This window comes from Gymnoscopelus microlampas, assembly GCF_963454915.1.
Source record: "Gymnoscopelus microlampas genome assembly, chromosome: 6".
Lineage (NCBI taxonomy): Eukaryota > Metazoa > Chordata > Actinopteri > Myctophiformes > Myctophidae > Gymnoscopelus > Gymnoscopelus microlampas.
In genome coordinates, this window is record NC_139943.1 from 40394886 (window position 1) to 40421041 (window position 26156).

Here is a 26156-nt window from a genome sequence, read left to right on the forward strand (position 1 = left end):
TTTGTTGATGGGGAGAAGTTATAGGGACGCAAGGGCCTTGTTTGAGAGGATTAAACTAGATTTAGTGGCTGTATTATTTCTGTAGGATGGAGAAAGGATGGGTTCATTTCATTCATCAAGCCCTTGGTACTCTGGATGGTCTCTAGATCACAGTCACTATGAACTTACCATAGTTTTGAATAATCAAGGTCTCTCTCCAATATGATATATTCTTTAGTGATGTGTGAGTGCATGCTGCATTGAACGTATGAAAATGTAATTAATTAATGTGGTGAGTACTCGCTAGTCCACATGCACCTCCTTACTTCTTGAATTCTTTCTCGGAGAGGACATTTATTATATACATTTCTTTCTGTCAAACACCACTGCAATTTCCTTCCTGTCTGTGAAATCAGTAGAAGTTCATGATCTCAGGCTGCGAAAGGGAGATGGTTGTTAGCTAATATTTGTAAAGGTGAGCAAAACGTTCCTGTCTGCCCATATGTTTCTGGCGAGAAGCAATACATTGATGAGATGGATTCACTGACCATACAGTTTGTAAGAAGCCAAAGTCTTTGTCAGCAACATGATTTCCAGCAAATGCACCCCCCTTGTAATTGATTTTATGTAAATGTTTTCTATGAATCTCTTTTTTCTGTCATCCCTCTCATTTTGACGATGGCATCTAAATCTTCCAGAGGCCCTGGCATCCTCTGAGCCTGATTTGACACCAAATCGATCAGCCTGATTTCCCCATTGCGCACCGTTAAATTCTGAGTGTCAACTTTACTCCGAGAGTGTAAAAATGGATCCGTAAGGGTCAGAGTTCAAATCGACACTCAGGATTTAGCATTTCACAGTTTCCTTTGCTGAGTGGGCTGTTCTGCAGTGAGGTTGTCATTGTGCGATGGCTGATCCATCTCATGCTCTGTGGCATACAGGGATAGTGTTGTCTGAACTGATAATGTCCTTCACTAACTTGTCTCACATACAACGCTTCCGCTTGGAACTGGTAAGGTTCGTTGTCTTGATTAGATTGCGTTGTTTTGTTTTATCAATGCCTTATTGTAAGTAGACAGTGTAAGTAAGTACTCCTTAGTGCAAATTGCTGTGCAGTGTAGACATACGCCATACAGTACATACCTCAGCTACAGCGGTCCTGTTGACAACTGCTTTTTACTCCATGTTTATTTTCTATTGGGATTTGAGGGAGAACAAGTCTGTACACGTACAAGCTCAGCTGTTAGCGACATGGTGAATGGATAGGATACAGGGAATGACTAAGCAAGTCACACCTTTAATCATGGAAATACAATATAAATGCTGCAAAGCACTTAAGCATATGTTGTTGAGTGAACAGTGAAACTGCAGTTTTGAATGCATTTTTGCATTCTCTCCAGTCATAGACATTTTGATGACGAGGCTTCCCAGGGAGGACGCCCATTGCACACACCGCTGAATGACGTGATGACTCCCAGTGCGACTTAAGAGTGGCACGACTTAACAGAGGTTGGAAACACATGGGAAAGGGCCTGCATCACTGCCCTCCCACGCCACCACAGTCCCAGTTTGACCAGGCCACATGCCACCGTGTGCAACCAAAGCCAGGCCACTCAAGCCCACCCCCCACCTTACCCACCGGGCAAACAAAGCCCCCTTTCAGAACCGTCCCCACTGTGATCATGCAGCGCAGAAGCAATCTGTTCCTCTTGGCTGCTTACTGTGAAGCCACCCAGGCCTTTTCCATGCCACAGCGTTGTTGCTTTGTGCACGGACTGTGTAGGTAAAGGACACGAAAAGCTGACATCAGCAATCTTCCTCGCAACTGCAGTGGCGTCGGCGTTTTGAATGTGGTCTTTGATTCGGGGAGGTGAAGACACGTGCTCACTGCCCTGGAAGAAAACCAGGGAGGGAAGATCACAACATGCATTTCGTCGTTGTAAGAGGACACTAATGATGAGACTATAACCTTAACATTTAGCCATGCATACTTCGGCATTTAACGGCAGACGAAAATAGTCGATCTACATGCTCACACACAACATGTCGTTTTGCGATACAATGTGAGCTTGTAGATCGGATATTTTCACTATTTTTGAAAGTTTTGAAAAGGTTTATGTGAAATCTTTTAAGTAGAACATGTTTAAATATGGCCTGCTTTGGCCATAGTATATTATTTATTTTGATTATTGGTACCAGTCCTTGTCAGTTGTTTATATAAGTTATTTGTCATGTCTGCCCAGTGCTATTTTTGTTCACAAACAATTTTTTAAAATGACATTTTCCAACGTTGAATCCCTGATGAAGGTCCCAGTGACCGAAACGTTGCATCTTAACTAAAATAAACACCTTTATAAGGGAAGACAGTGTGCGGGACTCCCTCTCCCTTCTCCCCTTTTTCTTCCATATTCAGCATTCATACTCCGATGCACCTGTCTGCTCGGAGGTGTGCAAAAGGACATATCCTACTACGTTGAATCCCAAAACCACAATTAAATCATTATTAATTGCAGTTATTTGAATGTCAATTCATCGTCAACTAAAATGTCATGATCGTGACAGCCCTAATGATATCATGTCATGATAATTCATGTCATTGTCAATCAGCCAAGTCTTCTCCCTGACTACAGTACCTGCACCCTCCACTGACCCCATTCAGTCAGTATCAGCACTAGAAGATGAGTGAGAAATGAATGGATCCTTGTACTACAAATCAATATATTTTCACGTTAACAAGCTAACAAGAGCAGACAAAAGGACTGACAAGATTTTGAAAGACTCTGCTTTGATTTGATGTTCCTTGACTTATAGGTCTTATACTCAAGTGTTTTCCTTATCAATAGTCTTTTCCAATGCTATACAGAGAGTCTGTAACGTATACATTATTTCTGATCTATTTGTCATCTCAGTTCATGCAAACATAATTAAAATAGAGAAAGTGCTCCTCGGAGCACAGGTCTCCGCCAGGTCAGGTAGGTTATTGTGGGCCAGCAATGTTCGGAATTCGCCAAACAGGATGGAATATGAAAAATCGGATGGAACCATCTTTATCACTTGACTATAGAGATATAGTGTACCGATCTGCATGATGTTTGCACATGTTTGAACATTTGTAGGAGTAATATAAAAAAGAAAAGTGTTGCAAAAATCGGCCTCCTGGTGGTGCTATAATAGGGAAATGTTAAAAGGGTGGCATTTGTTCCTCAACGTAGTGCGAATGTGCGTGCAAAGTTTCACCGCAATCGGACGCTTCATGATTTACGGCATTTTGTTCAAAACGGGCCACTCCTGCAAACTTTAGATGTCAATCTTAGCCAATCAGGATGGAATATGAAAAATCAAACAGATCCGTCTTGATCACATGACTATAGAGATCATGTATACCGATTTGTGTGAAATTTGGATAAAATCTGAAGGCAAAAATGTGTTTTACATAAGTCGGCCTCCTGGTGGCGTTATAAAAGGCAAATGTGAAAAATGCAGGGCAAAGTTTTACACAGATCAGTGCAGTTTTTGGTAAAAACACGAATTGGCCTGTTATAGCGCTACCATGAGGTCGATTTTTAAAAAAATCAAGTGGCATTTCTTCCTCGGCCTAGTGGTAATGTGTGTGTGAAATTTCACGGAAATCACAAGCTGCGTTCATGATTTGAGGCATTTTGTTCAAAACGGAGCACTCCTGCAAACTTTGGAAGCCAACCTTAGCCAATCTGTATGGAATATGGAAAGTCGGACAGATCCGTGTTGATCATATGACTATAAAGATACTGTGTATTGATTTGCGTGATTTTTGGATAAAATCTTTAGGAGTTATATCAAAAAATGGGTTTTGCACAAATCGGCCTCCTGTGCCTCCTCTCCTCCCTCGGAGATTAGCTGCTCACAGACAGATGGACACACAGATACACGGACACATGGACGGACGGACGGACAGGGGGTAAAACATACTCTCGCCATGCCTTTCGGCCTGGCGGAGACAAATATCTTAAAAATATGTTAATATATAATCACATTTCTGCCAAGCAGTAGCAAGCCAGATGGCCTTCAACTAATTTGCTTTCCAGGAGGAGTTATTTACGTGACTACAAAGGCGAAACAGAAATGGGGGGGAGGTGGGACATCCGCTGTATTTTCTACTCATTTTTAGCGCTTCCGATGTACAAAATTGGGTGAGCCAGCCAATAGTATGTCTTGAGAGACTACCTTCTCAGTAATCATGCAGGCAAAGTGAAATAATAATGCAACAGTATTTATGTTGTGATGGCATTTTCAATTTGCCCCCTGGAGACTATAATGTAGCTATAGAAACTGATATCGGCTGATTCGTTAACCAGATCCAAGTCCACTATGAGAATATGCTTTAGGCTGTGCTAACCAACTATTACTGGTTTCTATTGATGCTTCTCTCTCTGTTAGTGGTTAACCTCTCTCGGAGTCGCTGCTGGGACTGGACTCAACTAAGGCACATTGAGCCTTTTATACTGTCGGTTATGCCCAAATATGGGACTATGCTGTCAGTCCTGGACGTGACGGTTATCTCTATGTATGGAGATCTGGGCAGAGGTTGCTGATGTCAGACTCCGTACATATGGCACGTTTAGGTCTCTATGACGACTTGGCAGGTCGATTGTCTCCATCTATGGGGATCTCCATATATAGGCTAGTGCTGGCAGATATGCCCTGAATGTTTTCTACAGTAGCAATGATGAGTTCTGTTACGTTAAGTGATCTCTATAATGCCTTTGAATACTAATCTAATTAATCAATAGATACATTTGTCAGATTATTGAGTTGTTGCCCGTCTTTGTCTCTCTAACTGTTCACCAAGAATGATAGCTTTCAGACCAGGCCATAGAAGAAATCAGAAACGTTTTAAGTCTTAACCCCTATTCTAGTATATACTTAGTTGTACGACAAATAGCAAAGAATAACTTATTTTTTTAAGCTCACAATGCGTTGTGAGCTTGTAGTGTATAGTTTTGCTATTTTGCTACTTTAAAAAAAAGTAGTAGCTTGCAGACTTGCTTGTCTTGACGTCTGTTTCTGCATTTTTGGCGCGGCTATTTGCAGTGTGTGCCTGTTCGGAACATTTGCCTGTTCGGAACATGTGCCTGTTCCGAGCGGGACGATTACTTTGCCCCCAGAAGTATAGTATTGTCGAGAACTGTGGTATGTTTGCTTGAGAAAAGAAAGAAAGGGAAAGGGAAACTTTTGTCAGTCTCGTGGGGGTAATTCTGTTTCAGCTTCACCCATGGCTGGGATGGCTGCTCAGATGGTCATGAATGAGTGCTTGGGGGGAGCTGTTAGGGGATAAGTGTCTTGCTCAGGGACACTTCGACACATAGCCGGGGCTGGGAAGCGAACTGGGGACCTTTATTTTGTTCTCCAGATGGCCTGTTCATACGAACCTGCTCATCCAATCGATCCTTGGGTCCTCAGCAATACACACACTGTGTGACGTCAATCACATAAAGAGTCATACTGTACATTTTGACCCTCCATCTCTGTTGCAGACTCTTTGCTGAGGATGTAATTGAGAGCAGTAGCCTCTTGAAGCTGCTGCCATACATTATATGGACTTAGACATTGGTGCAGAATCAAGGCAAAACAGGAAGCTCTCTGTCTTTGTTCATGTTAACAGCCTACTTCTTTTCATTTTAGTACAGTGGTGGAATCTCAAATATCGTTGAGGGCTTTCAGATGCTACTCAGGAAATGGGAAGATCTTAATTTGGAAGATCTTAATTACCGTAGAAAAGTGAGATTAGACATACCCAGAGATGAATGAGAGAATCAAGCAGAATTATATATTTGGTCTGTGCAAATTAATGGTAATGACATTGTTGGCTATGAGCGGGCCCAAGCCCAGATGTACTGTTTAGTAGGGCTGCAAGTAACAATTATTTTCATAATCAGTGAATGTGTTTTGTGATTGTGATTTATTTTCTTCAGTTATTTGGTTAATCTATGTGATTTATTTTGATCAATTTAGATGGTAAAAAGGGTAATACAATTCAGCAATAGTAAATGCTCATCACAAGTTATAGAACCCAAACAGACGTCAATATCATAGGCATACAGATTTTGGTTGAGTTGTAAATAGCACACTGAAAACCATTTACATTATACTGTACATCACTAATAGAATTATTTGATGAAACTTCTAATGATTGATTCATCGTTTCACTCCTACTCTAATATATTTAAAGATACTAGTGAAGAATTTAGAAGCATTTTCACATCCAACCATGATGGATGTGAAACAGGTAGTTGGCATTATAAAGAGAAATGTATAGCTTCACCTATGATTTTGGCTCACTCAAATCAATACCTTATGCAAGCTGTGTGTGTGTGTGGGAGAGTGTTGTTTATAAGCCTTCATGCTGTCCTTATATAGCGTGTTCTGCTCGAGGATACCTTCGCTCGAAGAGCATGCTTGGAGGAATAAAGCCCAGTATCCACACAGCACTTCCTTTTTAGGGAGTAGTACAGTACCAGGCAATACGATGCACTAGCTGTGAGCTTGTAGATCTGCAATTTTTAACACTCAGTTTACTGCGTGTTTAAGGACTGAAACTGCTTTAGGCATAAGGACACAAGTCCCATATGGTCACTGATAGAAATATTACATTCACACGTTGTCTTTCATCCATTTGTGTTGGGTCATTAAACAGTATTCTTTCAATAAACATTTTTAAACTGACTGAGATAGATAGTCATCACCACATCTCCCCAGAGAAAAAGGCAGCCAAGCTACATTGCGGAAAAATGTGCACAATTGCTTTTTGAAATGTCTCTGTTTGGGATACTATAATAATACTGTATCAGCATAAATCAACCATTCTGTGAACCCGTGAGGTAACTTTTTTCCTCTCTGTGATTTGATTCCATTGTCCCTAGATAGTCTCTCTTACTCTGTGAATTCTGCCACACACAGCAGCCAGGTTTAGTGGCCGATTTTAGTCCATGTTCGACATACTGTACTGACTTTTTCAGCAGTGAAATGGAAACAAGTCAATGGAAATAAGGCCTAGGCTTTTGGGGTTATCCTTTTAGCATTCTTTTGTATAAATCTGTGCCATTTTTGCGAACTGTTAAAGTATTCAATCAATCAAAAAGTTAAGTTGCTTGAGGTGGCATTTTGGCTTACACTGTTGGTTAGCTGCCTGCTATGCTTTATCATCCTCTCTTAAAGACTTGTTTTTGCGTATCTTAGATAGGAGAGACAGGAAACCAAGGCCAGACATGAGAAAGGATGGTTAGTGCACTCTGGCTGCCCCACCAGGCTCTGTTATTCCATCACCTCATTTAAAGGCTGGTTACGTGATCAAATTAGTTATTGGCACAGTGCAACATTTTATTGTGGATACTTTTAATTTGATTTTGGTTTGGACGCAAAGTAACATGAGGATTAGGATCCTTTTTTAAGAATTTAAAAGAAAACAAAACAGATTATAATGCAGGAATGTCATTTTGCAGGATCAATATTTTGTATGGATCTGTTTACACAGCCAAGCTTGTTCTGCAGAAACAAGTAGTTGATATCAGGCTGAAGAAGACATTTGTTTTGAAATATCATCTGTGAACAGTTATGAGTTATTTGTGAAGCACAACAATAAATATTGTAAGCCACCGACAGTGTTAGATGCACATTTCAGAGAGGAGATTAGGCCTTTTTGTGGAATCAATCCAGTCGATTGTTTTTTGTGTTGCTGGCTGTCAGATGCACAGTTACTATTTTTGACTTTTTTGTGTGAAATCAATTGATGCATGAAAATGTTGCTAGTCCATCCAGTTGAGCCTTAACTGTATCAGGGATTAAACAATAGGGACTTCTCTTTGAAGCCTCATAAGTGACACCACACTAAATCTCTGAAATAGGCTGTCGGTCCAAATCCCCAGACATCAGCTCAACAGCCCTGTTACGCTCATTCGACCTAGCTGTATGCATTGAGGACAGCATCCCCTCGCCTTCGTACTTAAACTCCTCATTGCTGTCACACTAATTAATCAATACGAATAGCATGGTCTGAGAGAAAGTATTCTCCAATATCCTCATTTATGAAATGTCAAGAAACTTGAGTGCTGAAATGATAGTAGCCCCATACCCAGCTACCTAACCATTGCAGAAGCCAGAGATTACATAATCAGTTTTTAACAATTTTAGGAAAACTGCTGTGTGTAATCTCTTTAATCATGCAATATTGAGAGGCTTTAACGAATGTTTTCTGCTTATTGGCCTGTTTTAAACCCTTAAACCTGACCCTTTTTTAAACATGTGGTAAACCCTGTATTTTTATATATTTGTTTTATGTATTTGGTTTTGACAGTATGGTTGATAATGGTGATGTTCTTAGAAGCCTTTTGAGTTTTTGCAGCATATTAAATGGTTTCCCATTGCAAGTTAAACAGTAGTGTTGAGTCTGTCGACATGATGACAGGATCTTGTTGGGTTGTCACTCATCCCCCTCCGTCACTTCATTTAGGGACTCGCCACAGTGTCAAAAAGGGCTCCGTTTTAGTGGGCAGAGGAAATCTCAGCAGCACTGAAGTGGCCCATTGTCTCTCAGTAGCCGATCCGTTTGTGTGATGAACACTTGCCTGGTTTGTCCTCTTAGAGCGGAAGCTTGATTTCATGAACACTTTTCTGAAGAGAGTGTCTGACTTTTGAAAGGTCATTTAATATTAACAATAAATGATAGAAACAGACTTGCATCTTAAAATGTTCTGTTTGTATCTAATGAGTTTGAGTTTTCCTTAAGTACCTTGAATGTGTTCTTTGACTGTTCAAGGAAGTATAAGATCGATCTTTTGTTAAAATAAGTGTTCGAATATTCTGATAGTAATCCTTGCTAGGATATTTGTTTAGTAACTGGGGTTTCTCTGTCTCTCCAGCTCATTTTCAAGTTGTGATACCAATTTTATCCAATCAGGCGAGAAAACTCATACAGGATACAGGATAAACAGTTGAAATTGGAAGTAATTACACAAAAAATTAGCAGACCAAATTATAACTGGAACACTGGAAAATTAAGCTGCATTACTGTATTCTCTTCTGATTGGATGGAATTGGCAACCCACCTGAAAGTTTATTTTCTGTTTGTAAACAGCTGGAGAGACGGGGAGGCCCCTACTGAACACACACTCGATAGCAATGATTATTATCAGAATATAACTTTAAAGAGTTTTAACTTTAAAACCTTTTTTTAACCAAGCAATTTCACTTACAGCACCTTTCAATATTTACCCATAATTATCCTTCAACTGTGGCATTTTGACTGTAAAGGTTTTACTGTATGGCACACAATTCTGTGTGTGCTTAATTTAGAATAGATTTGGTTTCTTACAAAAAGCAGAAAAGGCTTGTTGTGATGATGTCCTCTGTAAGTGATCCAAACAGCTTTATGTTTTAAGGTCAGACAGGGAGCAGCAGATATGAGCACTCACATTGCGTGGGCTGGGCAGTGGATGTGGAACATTAACCAAACAACATCACAGTTCCCACCAACCTCTCTCCCTGAATAGTCTCTCTACCCTGAGTTTCTATTGGATTGGATGTACATTGCATCAGAATAAATACTGTATAGCCACTATAATGTACTATAATGTGGCCCAACACCTTACTAAGTGTCTTACAATTTACTATTTAGGCATTTAGCAGACGCTTGATCCAGAGCGACTTACTTCCAGAGCATGGACAACACAAGGTAATACATCAAATGCATAGAAATAGTAATGTAGGATCATAAGCAAAGAGCCTATCATCAGTCTAACAGTAGAATATCCCCAAAAATCTATAATCTGTACATTGAAACTGTACAGACTATAGGATGCCAGGCCAATGACCTGGCATCTGTCTTCATAACATGCTATCTAAATTGCATTTTCATTGTTGTTGTATTGTTAAGGTGTTGTTTTTCTCTTTGTTTTTTTTTTATGTTTTATTTATGTCACCTAGAATGACATGCCAGAAATAAGGATGCCTGGTTGAAAGTGGTTAATAAGAGGCCAGTCTGTCAAAGCAATATGCATCATCTTGTTCCAACACAAGCTGTTAAGCTGTGGGATGTGGGTGTTTATCGGCGATACTTCAGAATTGTTGTCATGTATTATAGTGATGCTAGCGCATAGCAACAGAACAGTACTGCTCTCCTCTTTGCCTACACTGTAGTTGCAAATGATGTTTAAAGCATTAGATTTTAGGAGATTGTGCTAGACGTTTCTGGTTTCACAGCTGATTGTAACCCAGAAAGGCATGCGCATATTGGTTCCATGTTGCCCAAAGTTTTAGGCTATCTTACAAATCTGTATGAAATAGGCATAATACAAAGGGTCTTAACTGATTAAGCTACTTTTATTCTTTTTATACTTCAGAAGAATACAATAAAATGACCCGCACTCCGTCAACACTTGCACAATAACGACAACTTTATTTAGGCAACGTTTTGGTCAATAGACCTTCAGGCATCTATACTTTTGCTGTTCGAGAATAATTGCATTGCCAAACGTTGTGAGCTTGTAGAATGTTATTTTTTAATAATCGTTTGTTTTAAAAATGTTTTGTCCATAAGGACATGCCCAAAATAGGGATGACATGTTGAAAGTGGCTAAAAGCTTGGCAATCCCAAATATAGGGATATTGTAATATATCTTAGAACTTCTGCAGAGAAAGAAAGAAATTATAGCGCAACCATGAGGCCAACTAGTGTAATTATTTTTTTGATAATTTCGGACTAAATTATGAACCTCCCCTCCAAGTCTTGTAACTCTAGCCCTTACAGTTTGAGAAAAAAAATACTTGAAATGTAGTTTTTTCATTTTCCTATTTTCCATTAAAGTGGATGGGGAAATGTCATTCACTAATAAATTAATATCAATTAAACTATGCAACCAATCTCTTAGCAAAATACAAGCGCACGATTCCCGGTCAAGCCGGTCATTTTGACGTATGGCACGACATTGGGGGAGGAGTAGCGTGCCACTAAAACAATAGTCTGGTTGCCCTGTTAGGGCAACCACGCTAAAAAGTATATATAATACCACATTCTTGGCAGACAGGTGTAGTGAGGGGACCGGAGAAGTATTTTTTTTGCAGGGAGGCAGCTCTGCTTTCCTGCAGGCACAGCAGGGAAATGAATATCTTTCTCAATGAGGATTTCTGAGTCATGAGTCCTCTAGCCCACCAGTGATGGATTTTTCTGCCAGCATAGCTCTAATGGCTTTTCTCTCTCATCTTTCAGCTGCATACACAGCTGAGCATTGTGGGTGCATCCACTTCTGAATACATTAAAGGAGGTGCATTTTTTGTTTTGTTTTTGTAACTGTTATCTGCTGTGGTGACAAAGTTTTGGCAACATACTGTATTGGCCATTTACAAACACATTGGTAATTCTATTTAGAGACTTTTCCACCCCAACAAAATTATAATGATGGACATACAGTACTAATTCCTTGTACTTCCTGGGGTCTGTTTTATTTTATTTTATTTTCAGCAATAATAAACAGTCAGCAGTAGCTCAAATCTAAAAGTATTTGTGTGAGACTTAACAATCCCTCTTACAAAACATGACCTTCTTATTTACTTAATTCATTTTTTACTAAATGATGCCTGAGGCTGAGATGGGTTTTTACCCAGACTGCCTCTGGTCAGAGTGCAGTACTGGTAATAACTGTTTGTCTCCGTGTCGTGCTTGATTGGAGATATTTCAACATTGCACAATTGTAGCATTTTCTCACTTAAATAGTGTTAAATTCCCTCAGAATAGAATACTGTAGCATGCGGCACAGTTGTAGTCATTCTTGGGATTAGCATAGAAACAATGTTTAATTTATTGGCATCTACACAGCTCAGATGTCTACTCTAGTGTTGTAGTCTTCACGCTACAGCATAAGACTAAACTGTTACAGCATGAGGTTAAATCATATCTACATCTAGCCAACAGGCATGATGCGTTTAACCAGCTGTGCACAATAGCGTTATGAGCAAGACCTTTACACACACCGACTAATGTCTGTCATTTGTCTGTACTGTGGCCTCGAGCATTTAGACATTATTGCACTACATTATCTTCTTGTCGTCGGCACCCCTCATAAGAGATGCTAAGACCTAAGTGCTTTTTCTTGTTGCCCTTCAATTCGTAAATGGCGTTTAACAGCATTGCATTTTAACTTTAACAGAAACCATTGTCAGGCAGGTTCATTGTGAAAGGTGCCTAATAATAGCACCATTACAGGGTCTGCAGATAGTCTCAAGGCTGCAAATGAGACCGTATGTCTGAGCCCTGGGCTTTCTCAAACAATGGGTAACTTAACTGCTAGCTAAGCCCAGCCTCATCCCCTTTACTTTGCTCCAACCACTCCCTGCCAAGCATAGGCAGCTGTAGCCTAAGAGGCACTGTTCTCCGCTGGCCCTTTCACTCCAGCCTCTTGTCTTGTTTGTAAAATATGCTCAGACACCCACTGAGTCTAATTGTTCCAAATGCATAGCACCCTCTGGGACTTTTGCCACTGATGCTGTGATGATAATGTGAGCCTTGCCTGTGAGGGTGCATGCATGCACTCCCTGGCTGGCTGCACTCTCACAGTCCCCTCCAGCTCTGATTGCTAACATATAACTGAGATATTCATCTCTGCCTTTCTTGACATTTTCAATTTTCATGCAGTTTTTTTAGACCACTTATAAAACTGGCCTTTCTGTTGCCACTTAAAGAGTCTGCTGATGCAAACAAAATAGGTTACACAGTACATGTGGAAGACATTGTGCATCTTCACCTACAAACTGCCGCCGTCAGATATTTTAATGAAAAATAAGAAGGCACAAGAAAGAGGCCAACAAGAAGCGTTTTTTGTATAGGAACATGGGCATTCAGTGACTGTCAAACTGTAATTTACCTCTTGGAATTCCAGGTCAGAAATTATTTTCCAGCTCGCTGCTATTTTTCATCTAGTTGGAATTGTTTCAATCTGAAGCCAGCGTATAGCATGAATACTACCAACAATTTACTATTGATCTGTGCATCTTATCCACAACGTGCACTTACTGACTGTAAATAAGAGGTTAAATATTTCCATCTACATTCTCCTCATGAAAGTAGCAAATATTCTGGCATTCTCAGTTGCTTCTATCTGTGTCTAAAACTTGCACACAATGTTGATGTAATAAATGAGTGCTTAAGAGCCAGGTGGCTGTGTCTCAGAGTGCCCTCTGTGGAGATTGCTTCCCAAGGGAAGGGATTCACCTATCCATACTCACATCAATTTGTGCTGATGTCTTTGGTTTTGTCCCTGTGTTGACCAGACAAGGTGTTAACAGGCAAATCACCTTCAGCTGAGCTTGATGGATGGAAGATGGGGCCGTCTTTTAACCACTTTAACCCTGACATCCCAATGTTGGGCATTTCAGGGTATTTCTTTAAAAATAGCCGATATACAAGCTCACAACGTGGGAGAGCTTTTAGATCAGCTATTTTCAAAATAATTTTGAAATTTTGGTGGTTTAAAGGGACTACACCATGAATTTTAACTTTTCCTTCTTTTGTGTGTTTTTGGTCTCCTCTACCTCTATTCTATCCCAAAAAACACCCCAGTTTGAACACTCAGGCTTTCACAGCATATCTGGGGTTTTCTGTAAATTGGTCTCAAAACAGACCAAACTGATTTTCACCCGAATGTGACGTCACTTTCGGTACAACATTTTTTTATTGTTTTCTTTTTTCTTTTCTTTTTTACTTTTTCCACACAGAACCAGGAGATAACATGCATACAAACTGGCTCAATAGCACCCCGTGCCAAACAGGACAATGTGGTATTGCAGGTGAAAGTGCTTTATAAGCCAGAGAGAAGTTAGTTGGAATGAGTATATCTGAGGCTTGATTTAGGCTCAAACCTTTTGAAAAACGTTTGAGGGACATAAACAATATGATATTAATGTAGCAGGGCTATGTAAAGCAATGACTACACCACCCACACATATAGGAGTGAGGGATCCTTTAAACACATTAACCATATATAGATATATAGGACTGAACAAGGTAAGGCTCCCCAGGAAGGTACGGGTTCAGAATTAACAGAACCAGAGGCTGATGTATCAAGTGTGTCAAGTTTATTCAACAGTTGGTATAAGAATAGTCAGGTTAAAATACAGAAAGGAAGAAAGCGGTTAGTATTAGAGTTCTGCAAAAGGGACTAAACTCAAGAGGCAAAGGGGCAATAAGGGTAAGGGCTTCGGCAAAATCATGCAATGCTACTTAATGGCCCAGTATAGCCCTGTCCTCAGTCAACCCTATAGACAGGTTTCCTGTTAGTAAACATGAGAGGATATGACCGCGCAGAGGAGGGGTAAGCCTATAGAGGGCGCCATTACCCGCAGCAGCTCTGGTCAAATGTCCATTCATAAAAGAAATGATCTTCACCGGGTTTAATGAAAGTAGATTAAATTATGCAGTTTGTAATACCTTGTTTACTCAATAAAAATGATTTGTCGGAAGTTGGATCTGTTTGTATATAATAGCAGCATTATGCCTATTATGCCAATAATAGCAGAATTATGGCTATCTAACTCCCGAACACAACAACAGAGTGAACGGCGCAACAATTCGTTTCCCCCGAGCATGCGCAGATTGCGCATTCTGCTCTGTGATGACGTCGCGCGGAAATCCGTCTATTGCACTCAGTCTAAATAGTATATATATGGCACGGTGGGAAAAACAGTGATATTAGTTCAGCTCCTACAAAAATCAAATAATAAAACATTAGACCACCCCTCCAACAATTCATCCCAATTCATCAATTAATTAGGCTCCTATAGCAAGATGACAAAATACAGCAAAATAACAAACATACCCAAATAGTCAATATATGCTCATGGCTCCAATTGATAAAGGCCTGCACAGCCACAGGGTAGCTCAAAGGACCTGTAGGCTTCTGGAAGTACAGATATATATTAGTATAATTAACAACATGCCTAATATTGTCAGCCTATCTAAACTCTTATATATATACTATTGTTACAATGAGTTATAAAAACCTTGTCATTTGTTTCAAATTGTCTTACCGAGAATTAGTCTGTACCCCTCATGCCTCCAGGTCTCTGTCACAAACACTCAAACCAGGCTTCTGGCTAGACAGGAGGCCACAAACCTGGCCACCCCTCTTTATGCACTTTCCTTAAAGGGCCAGTGCTACATTAAATATGACATTTTTTTTTAAAATTTGTGGTGTAGATCCTTTAAGTGGTTAAGGTTATTGGTTATTGGTTATTATCGGCATCTTGTACTGTATGTGGGTTCACAGGATTTGCGCCTGTCAGTGCTAATCAGGTATTATGATTGCTATGGTCTGTGTATGTTTGTTGTTATTTCTGAGTTATTGCAGTTCTTGAGAAAAATGTTTCTCAAGTTTTTATCTAGTTTTTCAGTTTGGTTTTTGATTTCAGTTTTGTTTTCATTTTTGTTATTATGAGGAAAGCTTTGATTTATAGAATCTGAAAAATGAAGAATGAAAGAATGCATCATATCCGTTATTTTAGTTTCATTTAATTCAAATTAGTTTTCCCCTTTTAGCTTAAGTTAACTATAATTTATAATATCAATAGCCATGGTTCATTTTCTTAATATATCCGAATAGCATGGATGGCAACCAACCGCCACCACTGGATGCAGTCAAAGTATATGGACAGGCTATTTTCACTTTTGAACAGAGTGTTTGAACAGCTGTGTATTTTAATCCCTATGGTACAGTAGGTGTCATACATTTAAATGTTCCTTCATCCATACAGTAGGTGCACTCGATCTGCCAAATGCATGTGTCTAACTTCATAGCTGCTTCATTCTCCAACTGCTCAATACTATATGTATGCAATAGAGTAGCACACTGCAGCAATATATTGGCACTTACAGTAGCTTTTAAAAATACAAACTCAAGCGTTGTCTTTGTTACCATAGAATTCCCCAAGAGCTGTTGCCTCAAGGCCAGAGCACTCAGAGGATCCATTACTCGACGAGGTTACACAAGAAAACTGCACATTTGCCAGGCGGGCGCTGTGATAAAATACTAGCTTGGTTGCTACTGTAATCCGAAGTAAGGACAATAAGTTGGTGAATTCAAAGCTCTCTGTAGTGAGTGGGTTCAATGTGTGATTTGTCTCGCTATGCTGACGGATCTTTCTTTCTTTGGGTGACTTTGTAGTGTGGGAGACTGGGAGTGGGACCATTGAGGAAGTACAGTACAGCTAAAAATAGCTTTCAGAGGTTAGAGCTTCAAAGACATTGCCTGAGGGACATGGATGCCCATGCAATGTCACATTAAGCCATTCTGATGTACTTTGACTTTGTGAACACCTTAACTTTGCGGTTGTATCCACTGGACTGCTGCCTGAGTTTCACCCCACGTGCATTCTGACCTTGTACACATTTGTACTTACACTATTTATGGAATACAGAATTCACCCTTGCACACCATGTCGAGCTTAATTGTGCTTCGTCACTGAAATGATCATAGTTAGCGTGTTCTACAAACGTTTTTGATGTTAAGAGGAGCGTGTGTTCCTGGAAAACAACCTTGACCGACTTGACTTGCACAGGGTAAAACAGAGATGTTGAGCTCCATTTCCTGCAAAGGAAACCCTTTAGCTGTTTCAGATCTCTCCTGCTGGGAAGAGGGGGGCCCTGGTCGTCCGTGATATATACCACTTCACCCTTTCCATTGCCTCCAGAGCTCCAGCAGAGATCACTTACCAGTGGTGAATCCAGCCATAAAAATGCAGAAAGCTGTTTGGCCCTGGAGACTGGATTGCCTTGTGCATGCAGGCGAGAGAGACTCGCCTGGTCCACTGGTCGTGTGTGTCCACGCACTAATGCAGGCCTCTGTGTGAGATGCAATCTCCTCAATAAATGATTCAGAGAAATGAAGCTTTCACTGAATGTGGCTCTGGGCAGTTATGACAGGGGGAAATCTGTCCCACCACAGTGTGCCTGCTCCATTCTGACCTGGACGGTTGACACAAAGATTGACTCACTTCCTGTTAGAATCTCAAGCCCAACATCGCATACAGGCAGCTTGAAGATTCTCCATATTCAACATAGATGTATTAGTAGTATTGTTGAGGGACTTATTTGAAGAGATATGATGATATGATCTAAGAAGCACATTTCTCACGATTCCTCATAAATGTCACTCACTATTTACTAACTACCGTATGTTGCTATCTGGCAGGCAAAAGCTTCCATGGGCAGTTGCTGTGTACAGTATGTACAAGGAAAGAAGGGGAGACCTTTGTTGATCTCGTAGGGGGGAATTCAGTTTAAGCTTCACCCAGCTGATGGCTGCTCAGATGGTTACGATGAGCGCTCTGGGGGAGCGGTTAGGGGTCAAGCATCTTGCTCAGTGACACTTCAACATATCAACATGGGCGAACCGGTGGCCTTCTGATTACCAGACGGCCTCTCTCAGCTTCAGCAGCCCCCTATGTACAGTATATATTGTTACTGTAGGTGGCTTACATGGCATTTCTTTTTCTTTTTCTACTCAGTAAAATCCTCAGTGGGGATTTTAATGTGTAACTCTCTTTTGCTATTCTTTACATTTCTGGGGCAAATATTTACACAACCCCATCGTGTTTTGATGACCCACTTTTCCCTGGCTCAAAGCATCACATGTATTGTTGGTAGATGGCCTATTTGGCTGTATCACTTTCCCAGCGTTTTTCAAAGCACTCACTAGATCTGTAAATGTGTCATATGTACTGTATGTGTGTGTCATGAATCAACAGCCAGTAACAAATAAATAAAAAGAAGCATGATAATGCATTTTTTTCACCAACAGGAGATGGACATATTGGCCAACGCTGTGCTCATTTGTTTCCTGCAACCTCCAGCCTCTGGCTGCCAAATTTCCTTCGGGATTTTGTTTGATAGTGAGTCTCAATGATGTGTCAAGCTTTTTTTAATCACAAGCCCTCCCACACTGACCCATGGATTTAATCAAAGTTCTCCTGCAATGTTGGTGGGTTCAACCTTAAACCCCCCAAGAAATCGGCCCAAATTAAGGCAGGTACACACTGCAGGATATTTGGTCCGATTATGCTGTCGGCGACCTTTTTTGGCGCTCGCCGACAAAACCTCCCGATCTGACGCAGATCGGCCTTTGATCGGCGAGATAATGCTCGCTGTGTGTGAAAGGCTCTGCGAGACGATCTGGCCGCGATCATCCGCTCTGCGACGGCTTTCCGACCGTTTTCAAATAACTACCAGGTTAGTTATTCGGCTATGTCGCCGACTAGACATCTCACAGTATCATACAGTATGAAAGGAGTCTGCGAGGAGATCAGCGACACAGCCAATGAGAGCACATTACAGCAGCCACCGTGGCTATAGGAGAGGATCAATGGACCTGACCAAACAGCAACAGACCCTCCCCCGCAATATTACCGTCCAGTCCTGTTTTAAGTTAAACATTATAAAACTGAATGAGAGAGAGAGAGAGAGAGAGCGTGAGCTGTGTGTAGTGTGTGTGTGTGTGTGTGTGTGTGTGTGTGTGTGTGTGTGTGTGTGTGTGTGTGTGTGCGTGTGCGTGTGCGTGTGCGTGTGCGTGTGCGTGTGCGTGTGTGTGTATGTGTGTGTGTGTGTGTGTGTGTAATATGTGTGTGCGTGAGCAGCGTGTCTGTCACTCAGGAACCTGTGCCTTCTTTTGTTGTTGTTGCCAGATTTTGCCAGAGAAATAAGCAACCACATCTATGAAAACAAGTCCAACAAAAGCCACAGGCCACATGAGCACTTTTAACCTATATACAAATACATTGGATTTTTGAAAATAGCCGATCTACAAGCTCACGCTATTTTCATTGTATTATACTATATCTAATAAATACTCTTTTTATGTGGTTTTCAAATATTATTTGACACAGAATCAAATGTTTTATGGTCATGATTCACCAGAAGCCTGGATGGCTTGGTTCCAGGCTTAAAACATTTTATATAATTATTTTTGGAAATCTCTATGAGAAAATATTATGGGGTTTCTATCTGTGGCACCACAAAATGGCCGCCACTGCTTTGCCCTATAGGAAGGGAGAGGGAGAGCCTATTTCATCAATGCAAAAACCCGGCCATTGCTGGGTACTGAAACCTGAAAATACTGATCGCGGTGTCAGTGCAATAACCATAGAAACGCCACGCAAGCTGATGTTTTCTGCTTGTATATAAAGCCCTCGCTACACATGCAGTCTATGCTGTCTTACTCAACCCCATTAAGCCAAGCCATTGGGAGATCTCTCGAGGCAGCACTCAGTAGTCAATAAAGCTTAACTGCTTTATAAATGTGTTGACTACCCGAGAATTTATTCCATAAATCCAGCTCACAACGACCGTCAGTTTAGGTCTGTATGATGTTAATGGTGCTGTGTTATAAATAGAATGTCTTGTGTGTTTCCGTAGTATTGGCGGATTGGATGCAGATACGGGCCCCTAGAATGTGGAAATAGCTGAGCTGATTTAAATGCTTAAGCACAACTATGTGTTTTCTAGTATCCACTGGAAAAGGGGTGGTTCTTTTGTGCGCTCTCATGCTACATCCACACACTAAGACGTTTTCAGTCATTCAGCCCCAGATGAGGTGCCAGGGTCTGTGCTTTGACCTCACGTGGCTGTGGTGAGGCGGAGTGGCAGAGTGGGCCCGTGCTGCATTAAAAAAGCAATGCAATCGCTCCACCTCCTGAGGCTGTGGAAAGTAATCGGCTAATGAAACCAGTGAAAGCACTAGTGGCGTCTGGAGAGGGGGACCTAAGGGGTTTAAGCCTTGATATATAATTGCTCCAAGCTCTTGATCACTTTTGACACTTAATTTTTTTATTCATCTTAAATTTGTTTTGTTATTAGAAATCAGCTAACATTTTCCCATCACAGATATTATTCAACAAAGCAAAGACTGAAACAAATATGCAGATTTTGAGTGAGACCGGGTCATGTGGCATTTAGTAAGAAGACAAGAGCACAGCGGGCTCATAGTGTCCATCTTGACTCGCCCCTGCTTGCTCAGAAGCAGGGACGTAACTACCGTGACACAGCCAACGCAGTTGCGTTGGGGCTCCGTGACATTTAGGGCCCTCCTGTGCCGTGGGTCAAATAAAATTAAAAATAGATATAAATAGAAGTTGACAGAATTTTGGCATAGTACGGCGGCTGCTGCTAGCACCAGCGGGCCCTCTAACAGCATGGAGGAAGTCAGAAGAGGCTAGGACATGCTGCTGCTTACAGTCGCAGCAGGTGCGTCATTCATCTCGACCTCACAACTACTGTAGAGTATGCAGCTATACTCTTGGTTTATAGACCGAAATGTGCAGTTTGGGCAGTTTTCTGGGTGGGGGGGTTTGGAGGGCCTGCGTGGACCACCCTGCATTAGGGCCAACCGGCCCAGTGTTGGCTTGTTACGCCACTGCTCAGAGCAGAGGCGCTCATTCTCAGCAGGGGAACCAGGCAGGGGCCCCCACCACCTCGGGGTCCCCGAAGGCCAACAAACTTTACCCCACAGTAGTGTATCAGAGTGTGGCAAATGCACAGTGACCACAACAACCCTTTGCAATGACATCTCAGTACGAAACCTCCCTAAGAGGCCCCCATGGTCCGCGTGTGTGTTGTCAAACGAGGTGCGCAGCTTTGACAATGACACGGTATGGTCTATGATGATTGATTCCCATCAAACTGTAATGATTCTAATGAACAAAGACAACGCACACCCATGACATGATAAAGCAGTGGTATTATGCTTATTGATGTGAGAAAAAAAAGAGAAAGAGGATTAAGAAAAATAAATACAGTATTAAATGAAGCATACTGTAAGAGGATGAAGTAAAAATGTAATAATAAAACTAAGCTACATAAACCAAAACTAAATAAAGAAAACCAACATGCAACCTGACCAGAAAAAAATCTAAAATAAAGTTTGTGTTAGCCAACTATATTGGATCCATATTTAGTACAGTAGATCAACATTATGTCTACAAAACATACAGGTAGACATTGTTATCTCCTTGATTTAATCCCAGAGTGCTTCAGATTTATGTATTCAGTGCATGAAATTCAGAAGAAAGGAATACATTGTGGTGGAGGATACCCCAAATCAAACCTACAGGGACTATAATCTCATCTTGGAAAGCAGCGCAGGGCTCCATGTACTCACACACACAGTCCAGCACATATACAGTACAACACACACACACACACACACACACACACACACACACACACACACACACACACACACACACACACACACACACACACACACACACACACACACACACACACACACACACACACACACACACACACACACACACACATATAATCCAGAGTGTCATGTTTCCATCCCCCTCGCTTTGAAATGATACCATCTTTTATTAATGGTCTGTGTTCCTGCACTGACATGGAGACCATTTAAATGATTAATCTGAAAGGAAAGTGGCTATTGTCCTCGTGGGGATTCTCCCTGAGTAAAGGAGCAGCAACGCTGGGTTTCTTTTCCAACGGGTGATTATTTCAATGTTCAATGATAATTATGTCCAAGGGATTTTAATTCCATTCAGTCATCTGAGTTGGATTCCTATTCCGCACCTTAACAATCCTGTGACTTCTAGTTGCTAGTGTACTGTTACATTAAACTCACTGACTACACTGGCCAAAGCTAGTCAAACATTATTAGGCTTACAAATGATTTAATGCACACTTAAAACATTTGCATTGAACGCTGAATTTGTTTTTATTTTAGTCATCTGTAGAATCCCTCACATCTAATACCAGGACTTGAGCTGCTTTACTGTAGGTTCCAGTCCCTAGTCGAGATGCAGTGAAATATATCAACTACAAGTATATTGAATTAGGGCTCTGCCTGCTTCTTTCCCACACAACAAGTTCACATTCAGCAAATTGTAGTTTAATAACAATTTCAGCCCCAAAATTAGAGGAATCTGCTTGGCACTTTTCAATACCACATTGCTTTTTACACTGTTATTACAGATCACCGATGTGCACTCGGTCACAGAGGAGAATACTGGCGATATAATCCATCCACTTGATAGCTTTATTGTTTCGTAGATGAGCATGCAGTTTTGTTTTCTGAGATACTTTTAGTTTCCAGTAGTACACACAGTACAATCCTGAGCGTCAAGATGTTTGGTGTTAAATTAGGATTTTGCTTTATAGGGAAGAGACAGAAGGAAGCAAGCTGGTGTTGATTATTCACAACGGTTACTGCTTAATGCAGTTTTGTGACACCTCATCCCTGGTCAAATGTGTCAACTTCTTTAAAAATATATTGTTGTTCTGATACTGGTTGAACCAGTCATTTCCGAAGCCTAGCATTATGTATGCAAGTGAGCCTATGCCTCATTAGCATGAAGTAGGAATTAATCAGCATTCTTAACATTTCTTCTCTGCAATCACACTGATGTTGTAATTAAAGAAACCATTGCAGAATGTGTACTGTGTAGGGTAGACAGAGAGTGGGGGTGGGATGGGGTGGGGTTGGGGGTTTTGAGGTAGGGAGGGGTGGTGAGAGTCCTGTGGAATATTAACAAACTCGCCGTTTCTCTGCAACAAAAGATCTGGGATCCTGTCTGGCTCATTGTGCTCTCGCCACACAGCAAGGCTTTTCTTTCCGTTAGCTTTCTCAGTGGCTCCACCATTGCAAGGTTTTATACCCAGCTATTTCATCTGTACATTCAGCCCCTGTTTTCTGTCCTGGCTGTGTTCTAAGTGCATAGAGTTTGAACCGCCTCAAAAGTGAATTTGGCATTTATAGAATTTGGATTTGTGTTTAATATTAGCAATATGCACTATGCAGAGAGAGAGAGAGAGAGTGTGCGTGTGCACGTGCGCGTATGCGTGTGTGCGAATGCCTATGCGTTCGCACGCTAGGACATGCAGACAGACACGCATCTACATGTCCTAGCTAGCACAATACAATGATACATGTCATTCACATTTTGTTGCCAAGCCAAGCATATAAGCAAGCATGTCAGATTGGTTAGCAAGGATATCGCGAGGGGCCGTTGTGGAAGTGACAGAGCTGAACGCTCCCGACGTCCCCCTTGGTCGGCCTCTGTCTCAACACAGAAAGGTCATTTACCTCCCTCGTCCTTTTGGTCAGAGCGAGTCACGGCTGCTACGCGACAAGCCGAGCATTGACAGGCTTTTGTCCTAATGAAGTGCCTGTTATCAGCAGCCTGAGTAATGACATGGCGGGCGGCAGTGGAGTACTGCCATCAGCGGGGCCAATGAGCAGAGAGAGAGAGAGAGAGAGATAGAGAGTGGGAGTGAGTTCAGGCCTGACATGGGCTGAGCTTCTTGTGTCAGAAGTCATTATAGGGACTGACACCTAAGCTCCCAACTGTCATTATTCACACATAGAGATACCACATATTTCCTTCCCGGTAGACCCTCTGCAAGAGCCGTTCATTAGGATAGGTTTTTTTCTCCTTTCAAGAGAACCTCTGTAGTAAAACATACAGTATACTGTATAGGCAAGATTCAGTGCTCACTACCTCCCACTTGTTCAAAACCCAAAATAGATGAGCAGCACTACTCTGCACTAAGCTTCGAGTTTGCCTCCTGTGCCCCAAGATCTACAAATCTCATCCTGGAAGCCAAACTTCTTCAGCTTCCCAAGGAATGAAAAATGACAGCTGCTTGACCTTCAAATATGTTCTTTTGACTGTCGCGTGTGTCAGGCCCTTGAGGAAATGAATGTTTCTGTTGACTGACCCCATTAGAGAGCTTGTGTAAAAGGCTCCCGGTTGAGACAACTTGGGGATGAGGTGTATGTGGGTGCTGTGAATACAGATAACTGGGAGAGGACTGGAGTGGCACTAATGCGTTAATCTCTGCTTTGCCCCTGTCAGTGATATATGACACCCAACCCCCTCAGCCTCATAACGTTTATTAGAATATGCTCAGTTGCGATCCGTTATGGATGTCAAGATGCGGAAACATCAAAGTCAAAGTGTATGATCCAATTCACCTGTGATTATTACCACCTTATCATCATGACTTTGTCTCCACCAGGCTTGCAAATGTACCTAAACTCACTTTGACCACTTTAATCCTGTCATCCTAATTTTGGAGGCCATTATACATCCCAAAACAATCTTTGTGGTTAAGTGGTTAATGGAATTATTTTCCATTTTGTTAGTGTTGGCTCACACTGTCGGTACAGATTCCTGTCAAAATCTGAGGAGTAGTTTAACTCTGAGTGTAAAAATGGACCGATGAGGATCCTTTTCTTTTTTTTGTTCTGTCAGAAAGGGAGGGTAAGTGGTGGGCAGGTGGGAAGTCTCTCTGGTTTTCTATCCTCTCTCTATTCCCACAGCTCATCTCCATTTAATGCCTTTAAATCCCTTTACACCTCGTGTTCTGCTTGCCATCAATAGTTTCCTGCGCATTTAGTTCGACTATGGTTATGACCATTCATACACTATGTATGGCAAAGATTGTGTTGTTTGTTGATATTATGCAGCATTATGAACTGTCATCCTTCCTGTCATGCATCACAATCAGAATCAAAACCGCCTCATTCGCAGAGTGCAATAATTACACAGGAAATGTGACTCGTGGCATCTCAGTGAAAAAGATTGACATAAGCACAGTTACACACATGGACAGAGGGCAGCAGCCCACAGCTAGTGCACAGTGTGTTAGTGTCCATGATAGATCCACCTGATAGTCTGTGTTGCAAATAAACCCAGCTATCACGGATCAAACTCGGGAGGAGCACATTGATTGATTGATTGATTGATTGATTGATTGATTGATTGATTGATTGATTGATGTTTTTATTTGACATGGACATAACAATCACACTAACCAGATGCATTGCAAGTGTTTTAGCAGTTAGCACATGTGCTCATTTTCTTTTTTTGGGGGAAAATTAAGATCACACTATGATACTACATAGTGAAGTTAATTTAACTCAAAGTGGACCCAAATTGACCTGTAAGGGTCACTTTGCCCACCATCATACACAGCGCATTAGCCAAAGGCAGCCGGATCGCAGTGGATTTAATCCATTCTTGTTTTATTTTCGCCCCATGCTTTTGCCATAGAGAGGGTTTATTTCAGACTGCAGATGGCTCTGGCTGGTGTATTAATATTAAATGAATCCTAGATTCCTCTGGCAGGGTCTGGTAAATGTGGAGCACATTGTAGCATCTAGGAATTATTTCTCACACTTACTGTAGGTTGTGACTCCTTTGCATTCTCTCATGTACCCAAGATTCTCTCAGACATTTTGTATTGATGAGAGGGTGTTTTTCCAAAATTGAGCGCTGTGGTTGTTGTGGTCATGCTGACTTGTGTTGATTATTTGTTTTCTCTTCCCTTCTGTTGTAGCGGGATGCAAAGGGACAGTATCTATTTGACATCATCTGTCACCACCTCAATCTGCTGGAGAAAGACTACTTTGGCATCAGATATGTGGACCCAGACAAGCAGCGGGTGAGAGTGTGTTCATCTGAGTGTGTGTTTTTTGTCCAGGGGGGGAAATGCAATGAATTCTTTGTGTTTTGTTCATAAATAAAGTGGATCATTGGATCTGATTTGATCTGATGGACAAAGGGGCACAGATTTATTTTTTATTTTTTTCTTAGACTGACAGCTATTTCATCAGACCCAACAGCTCACAGGTCCGTGGGTTATTACCCTGGGAGGCTGGTAGCCGGGCCGTCTGATTCATGAAGAATTCACATGTTCCCGGATCATGTTTTAGTCCCGAGACAAGAGCCAGGTCCTGCTGATGCTGCATTTGGTGCACTGTCACTCAGGGCTATTTTAGCTCAGGTTGTTGCCAAGGGATGGGTTGGCTTCAGTTGGGTGGGATTAAACTAGTATGGCTTGTAAAAGTGAGAAAATAGAGTATATTCCCTGCGGTATGATTCCGGAACTGCTCTGAGCAGAGCTTTGGGATGCAAAACCAGCGGTAACCTTTATCATCGGCTGTAGCTCACTGTACGATCAGAGCAAGACGTCTTATCAGCCGTGCTGCCTGCGCAATGCCTCAGAGACCTCCACTGTCAGGCGGTGTCGAGCTCTCTGATCTTTGCGTGTGAACTGACATGCTTGTGTTCTTTCACTGAAAACAAATCTTCAGATTCTGAGTGTTGTTCTAGTGTGGGTGGATATTTAATTTGAACAG

At 41.4% G+C, this 26156-nt stretch overlaps 1 protein-coding gene across 2 annotated transcripts in view; it reads left to right on the plus strand.

Annotated features, from left to right (window-relative positions):
* Nucleotides 1–26156, plus strand: part of frmd5a (FERM domain containing 5a) — a 79240-nt gene that overhangs the window by 29158 nt on the left and 23926 nt on the right. Inside the window, exon 2 of one of the 2 annotated variants that reach the window (XM_084059058.1) lies at nt 25355–25459. The exons of the other annotated variant lie outside the window; for it this stretch is intronic. Coding sequence (XP_083915184.1) covers nt 25355–25459 — 105 coding nt within the window. The remainder of the gene's footprint in view (nt 1–25354; nt 25460–26156) is intronic. 2 annotated transcript variants of the gene reach the window in all.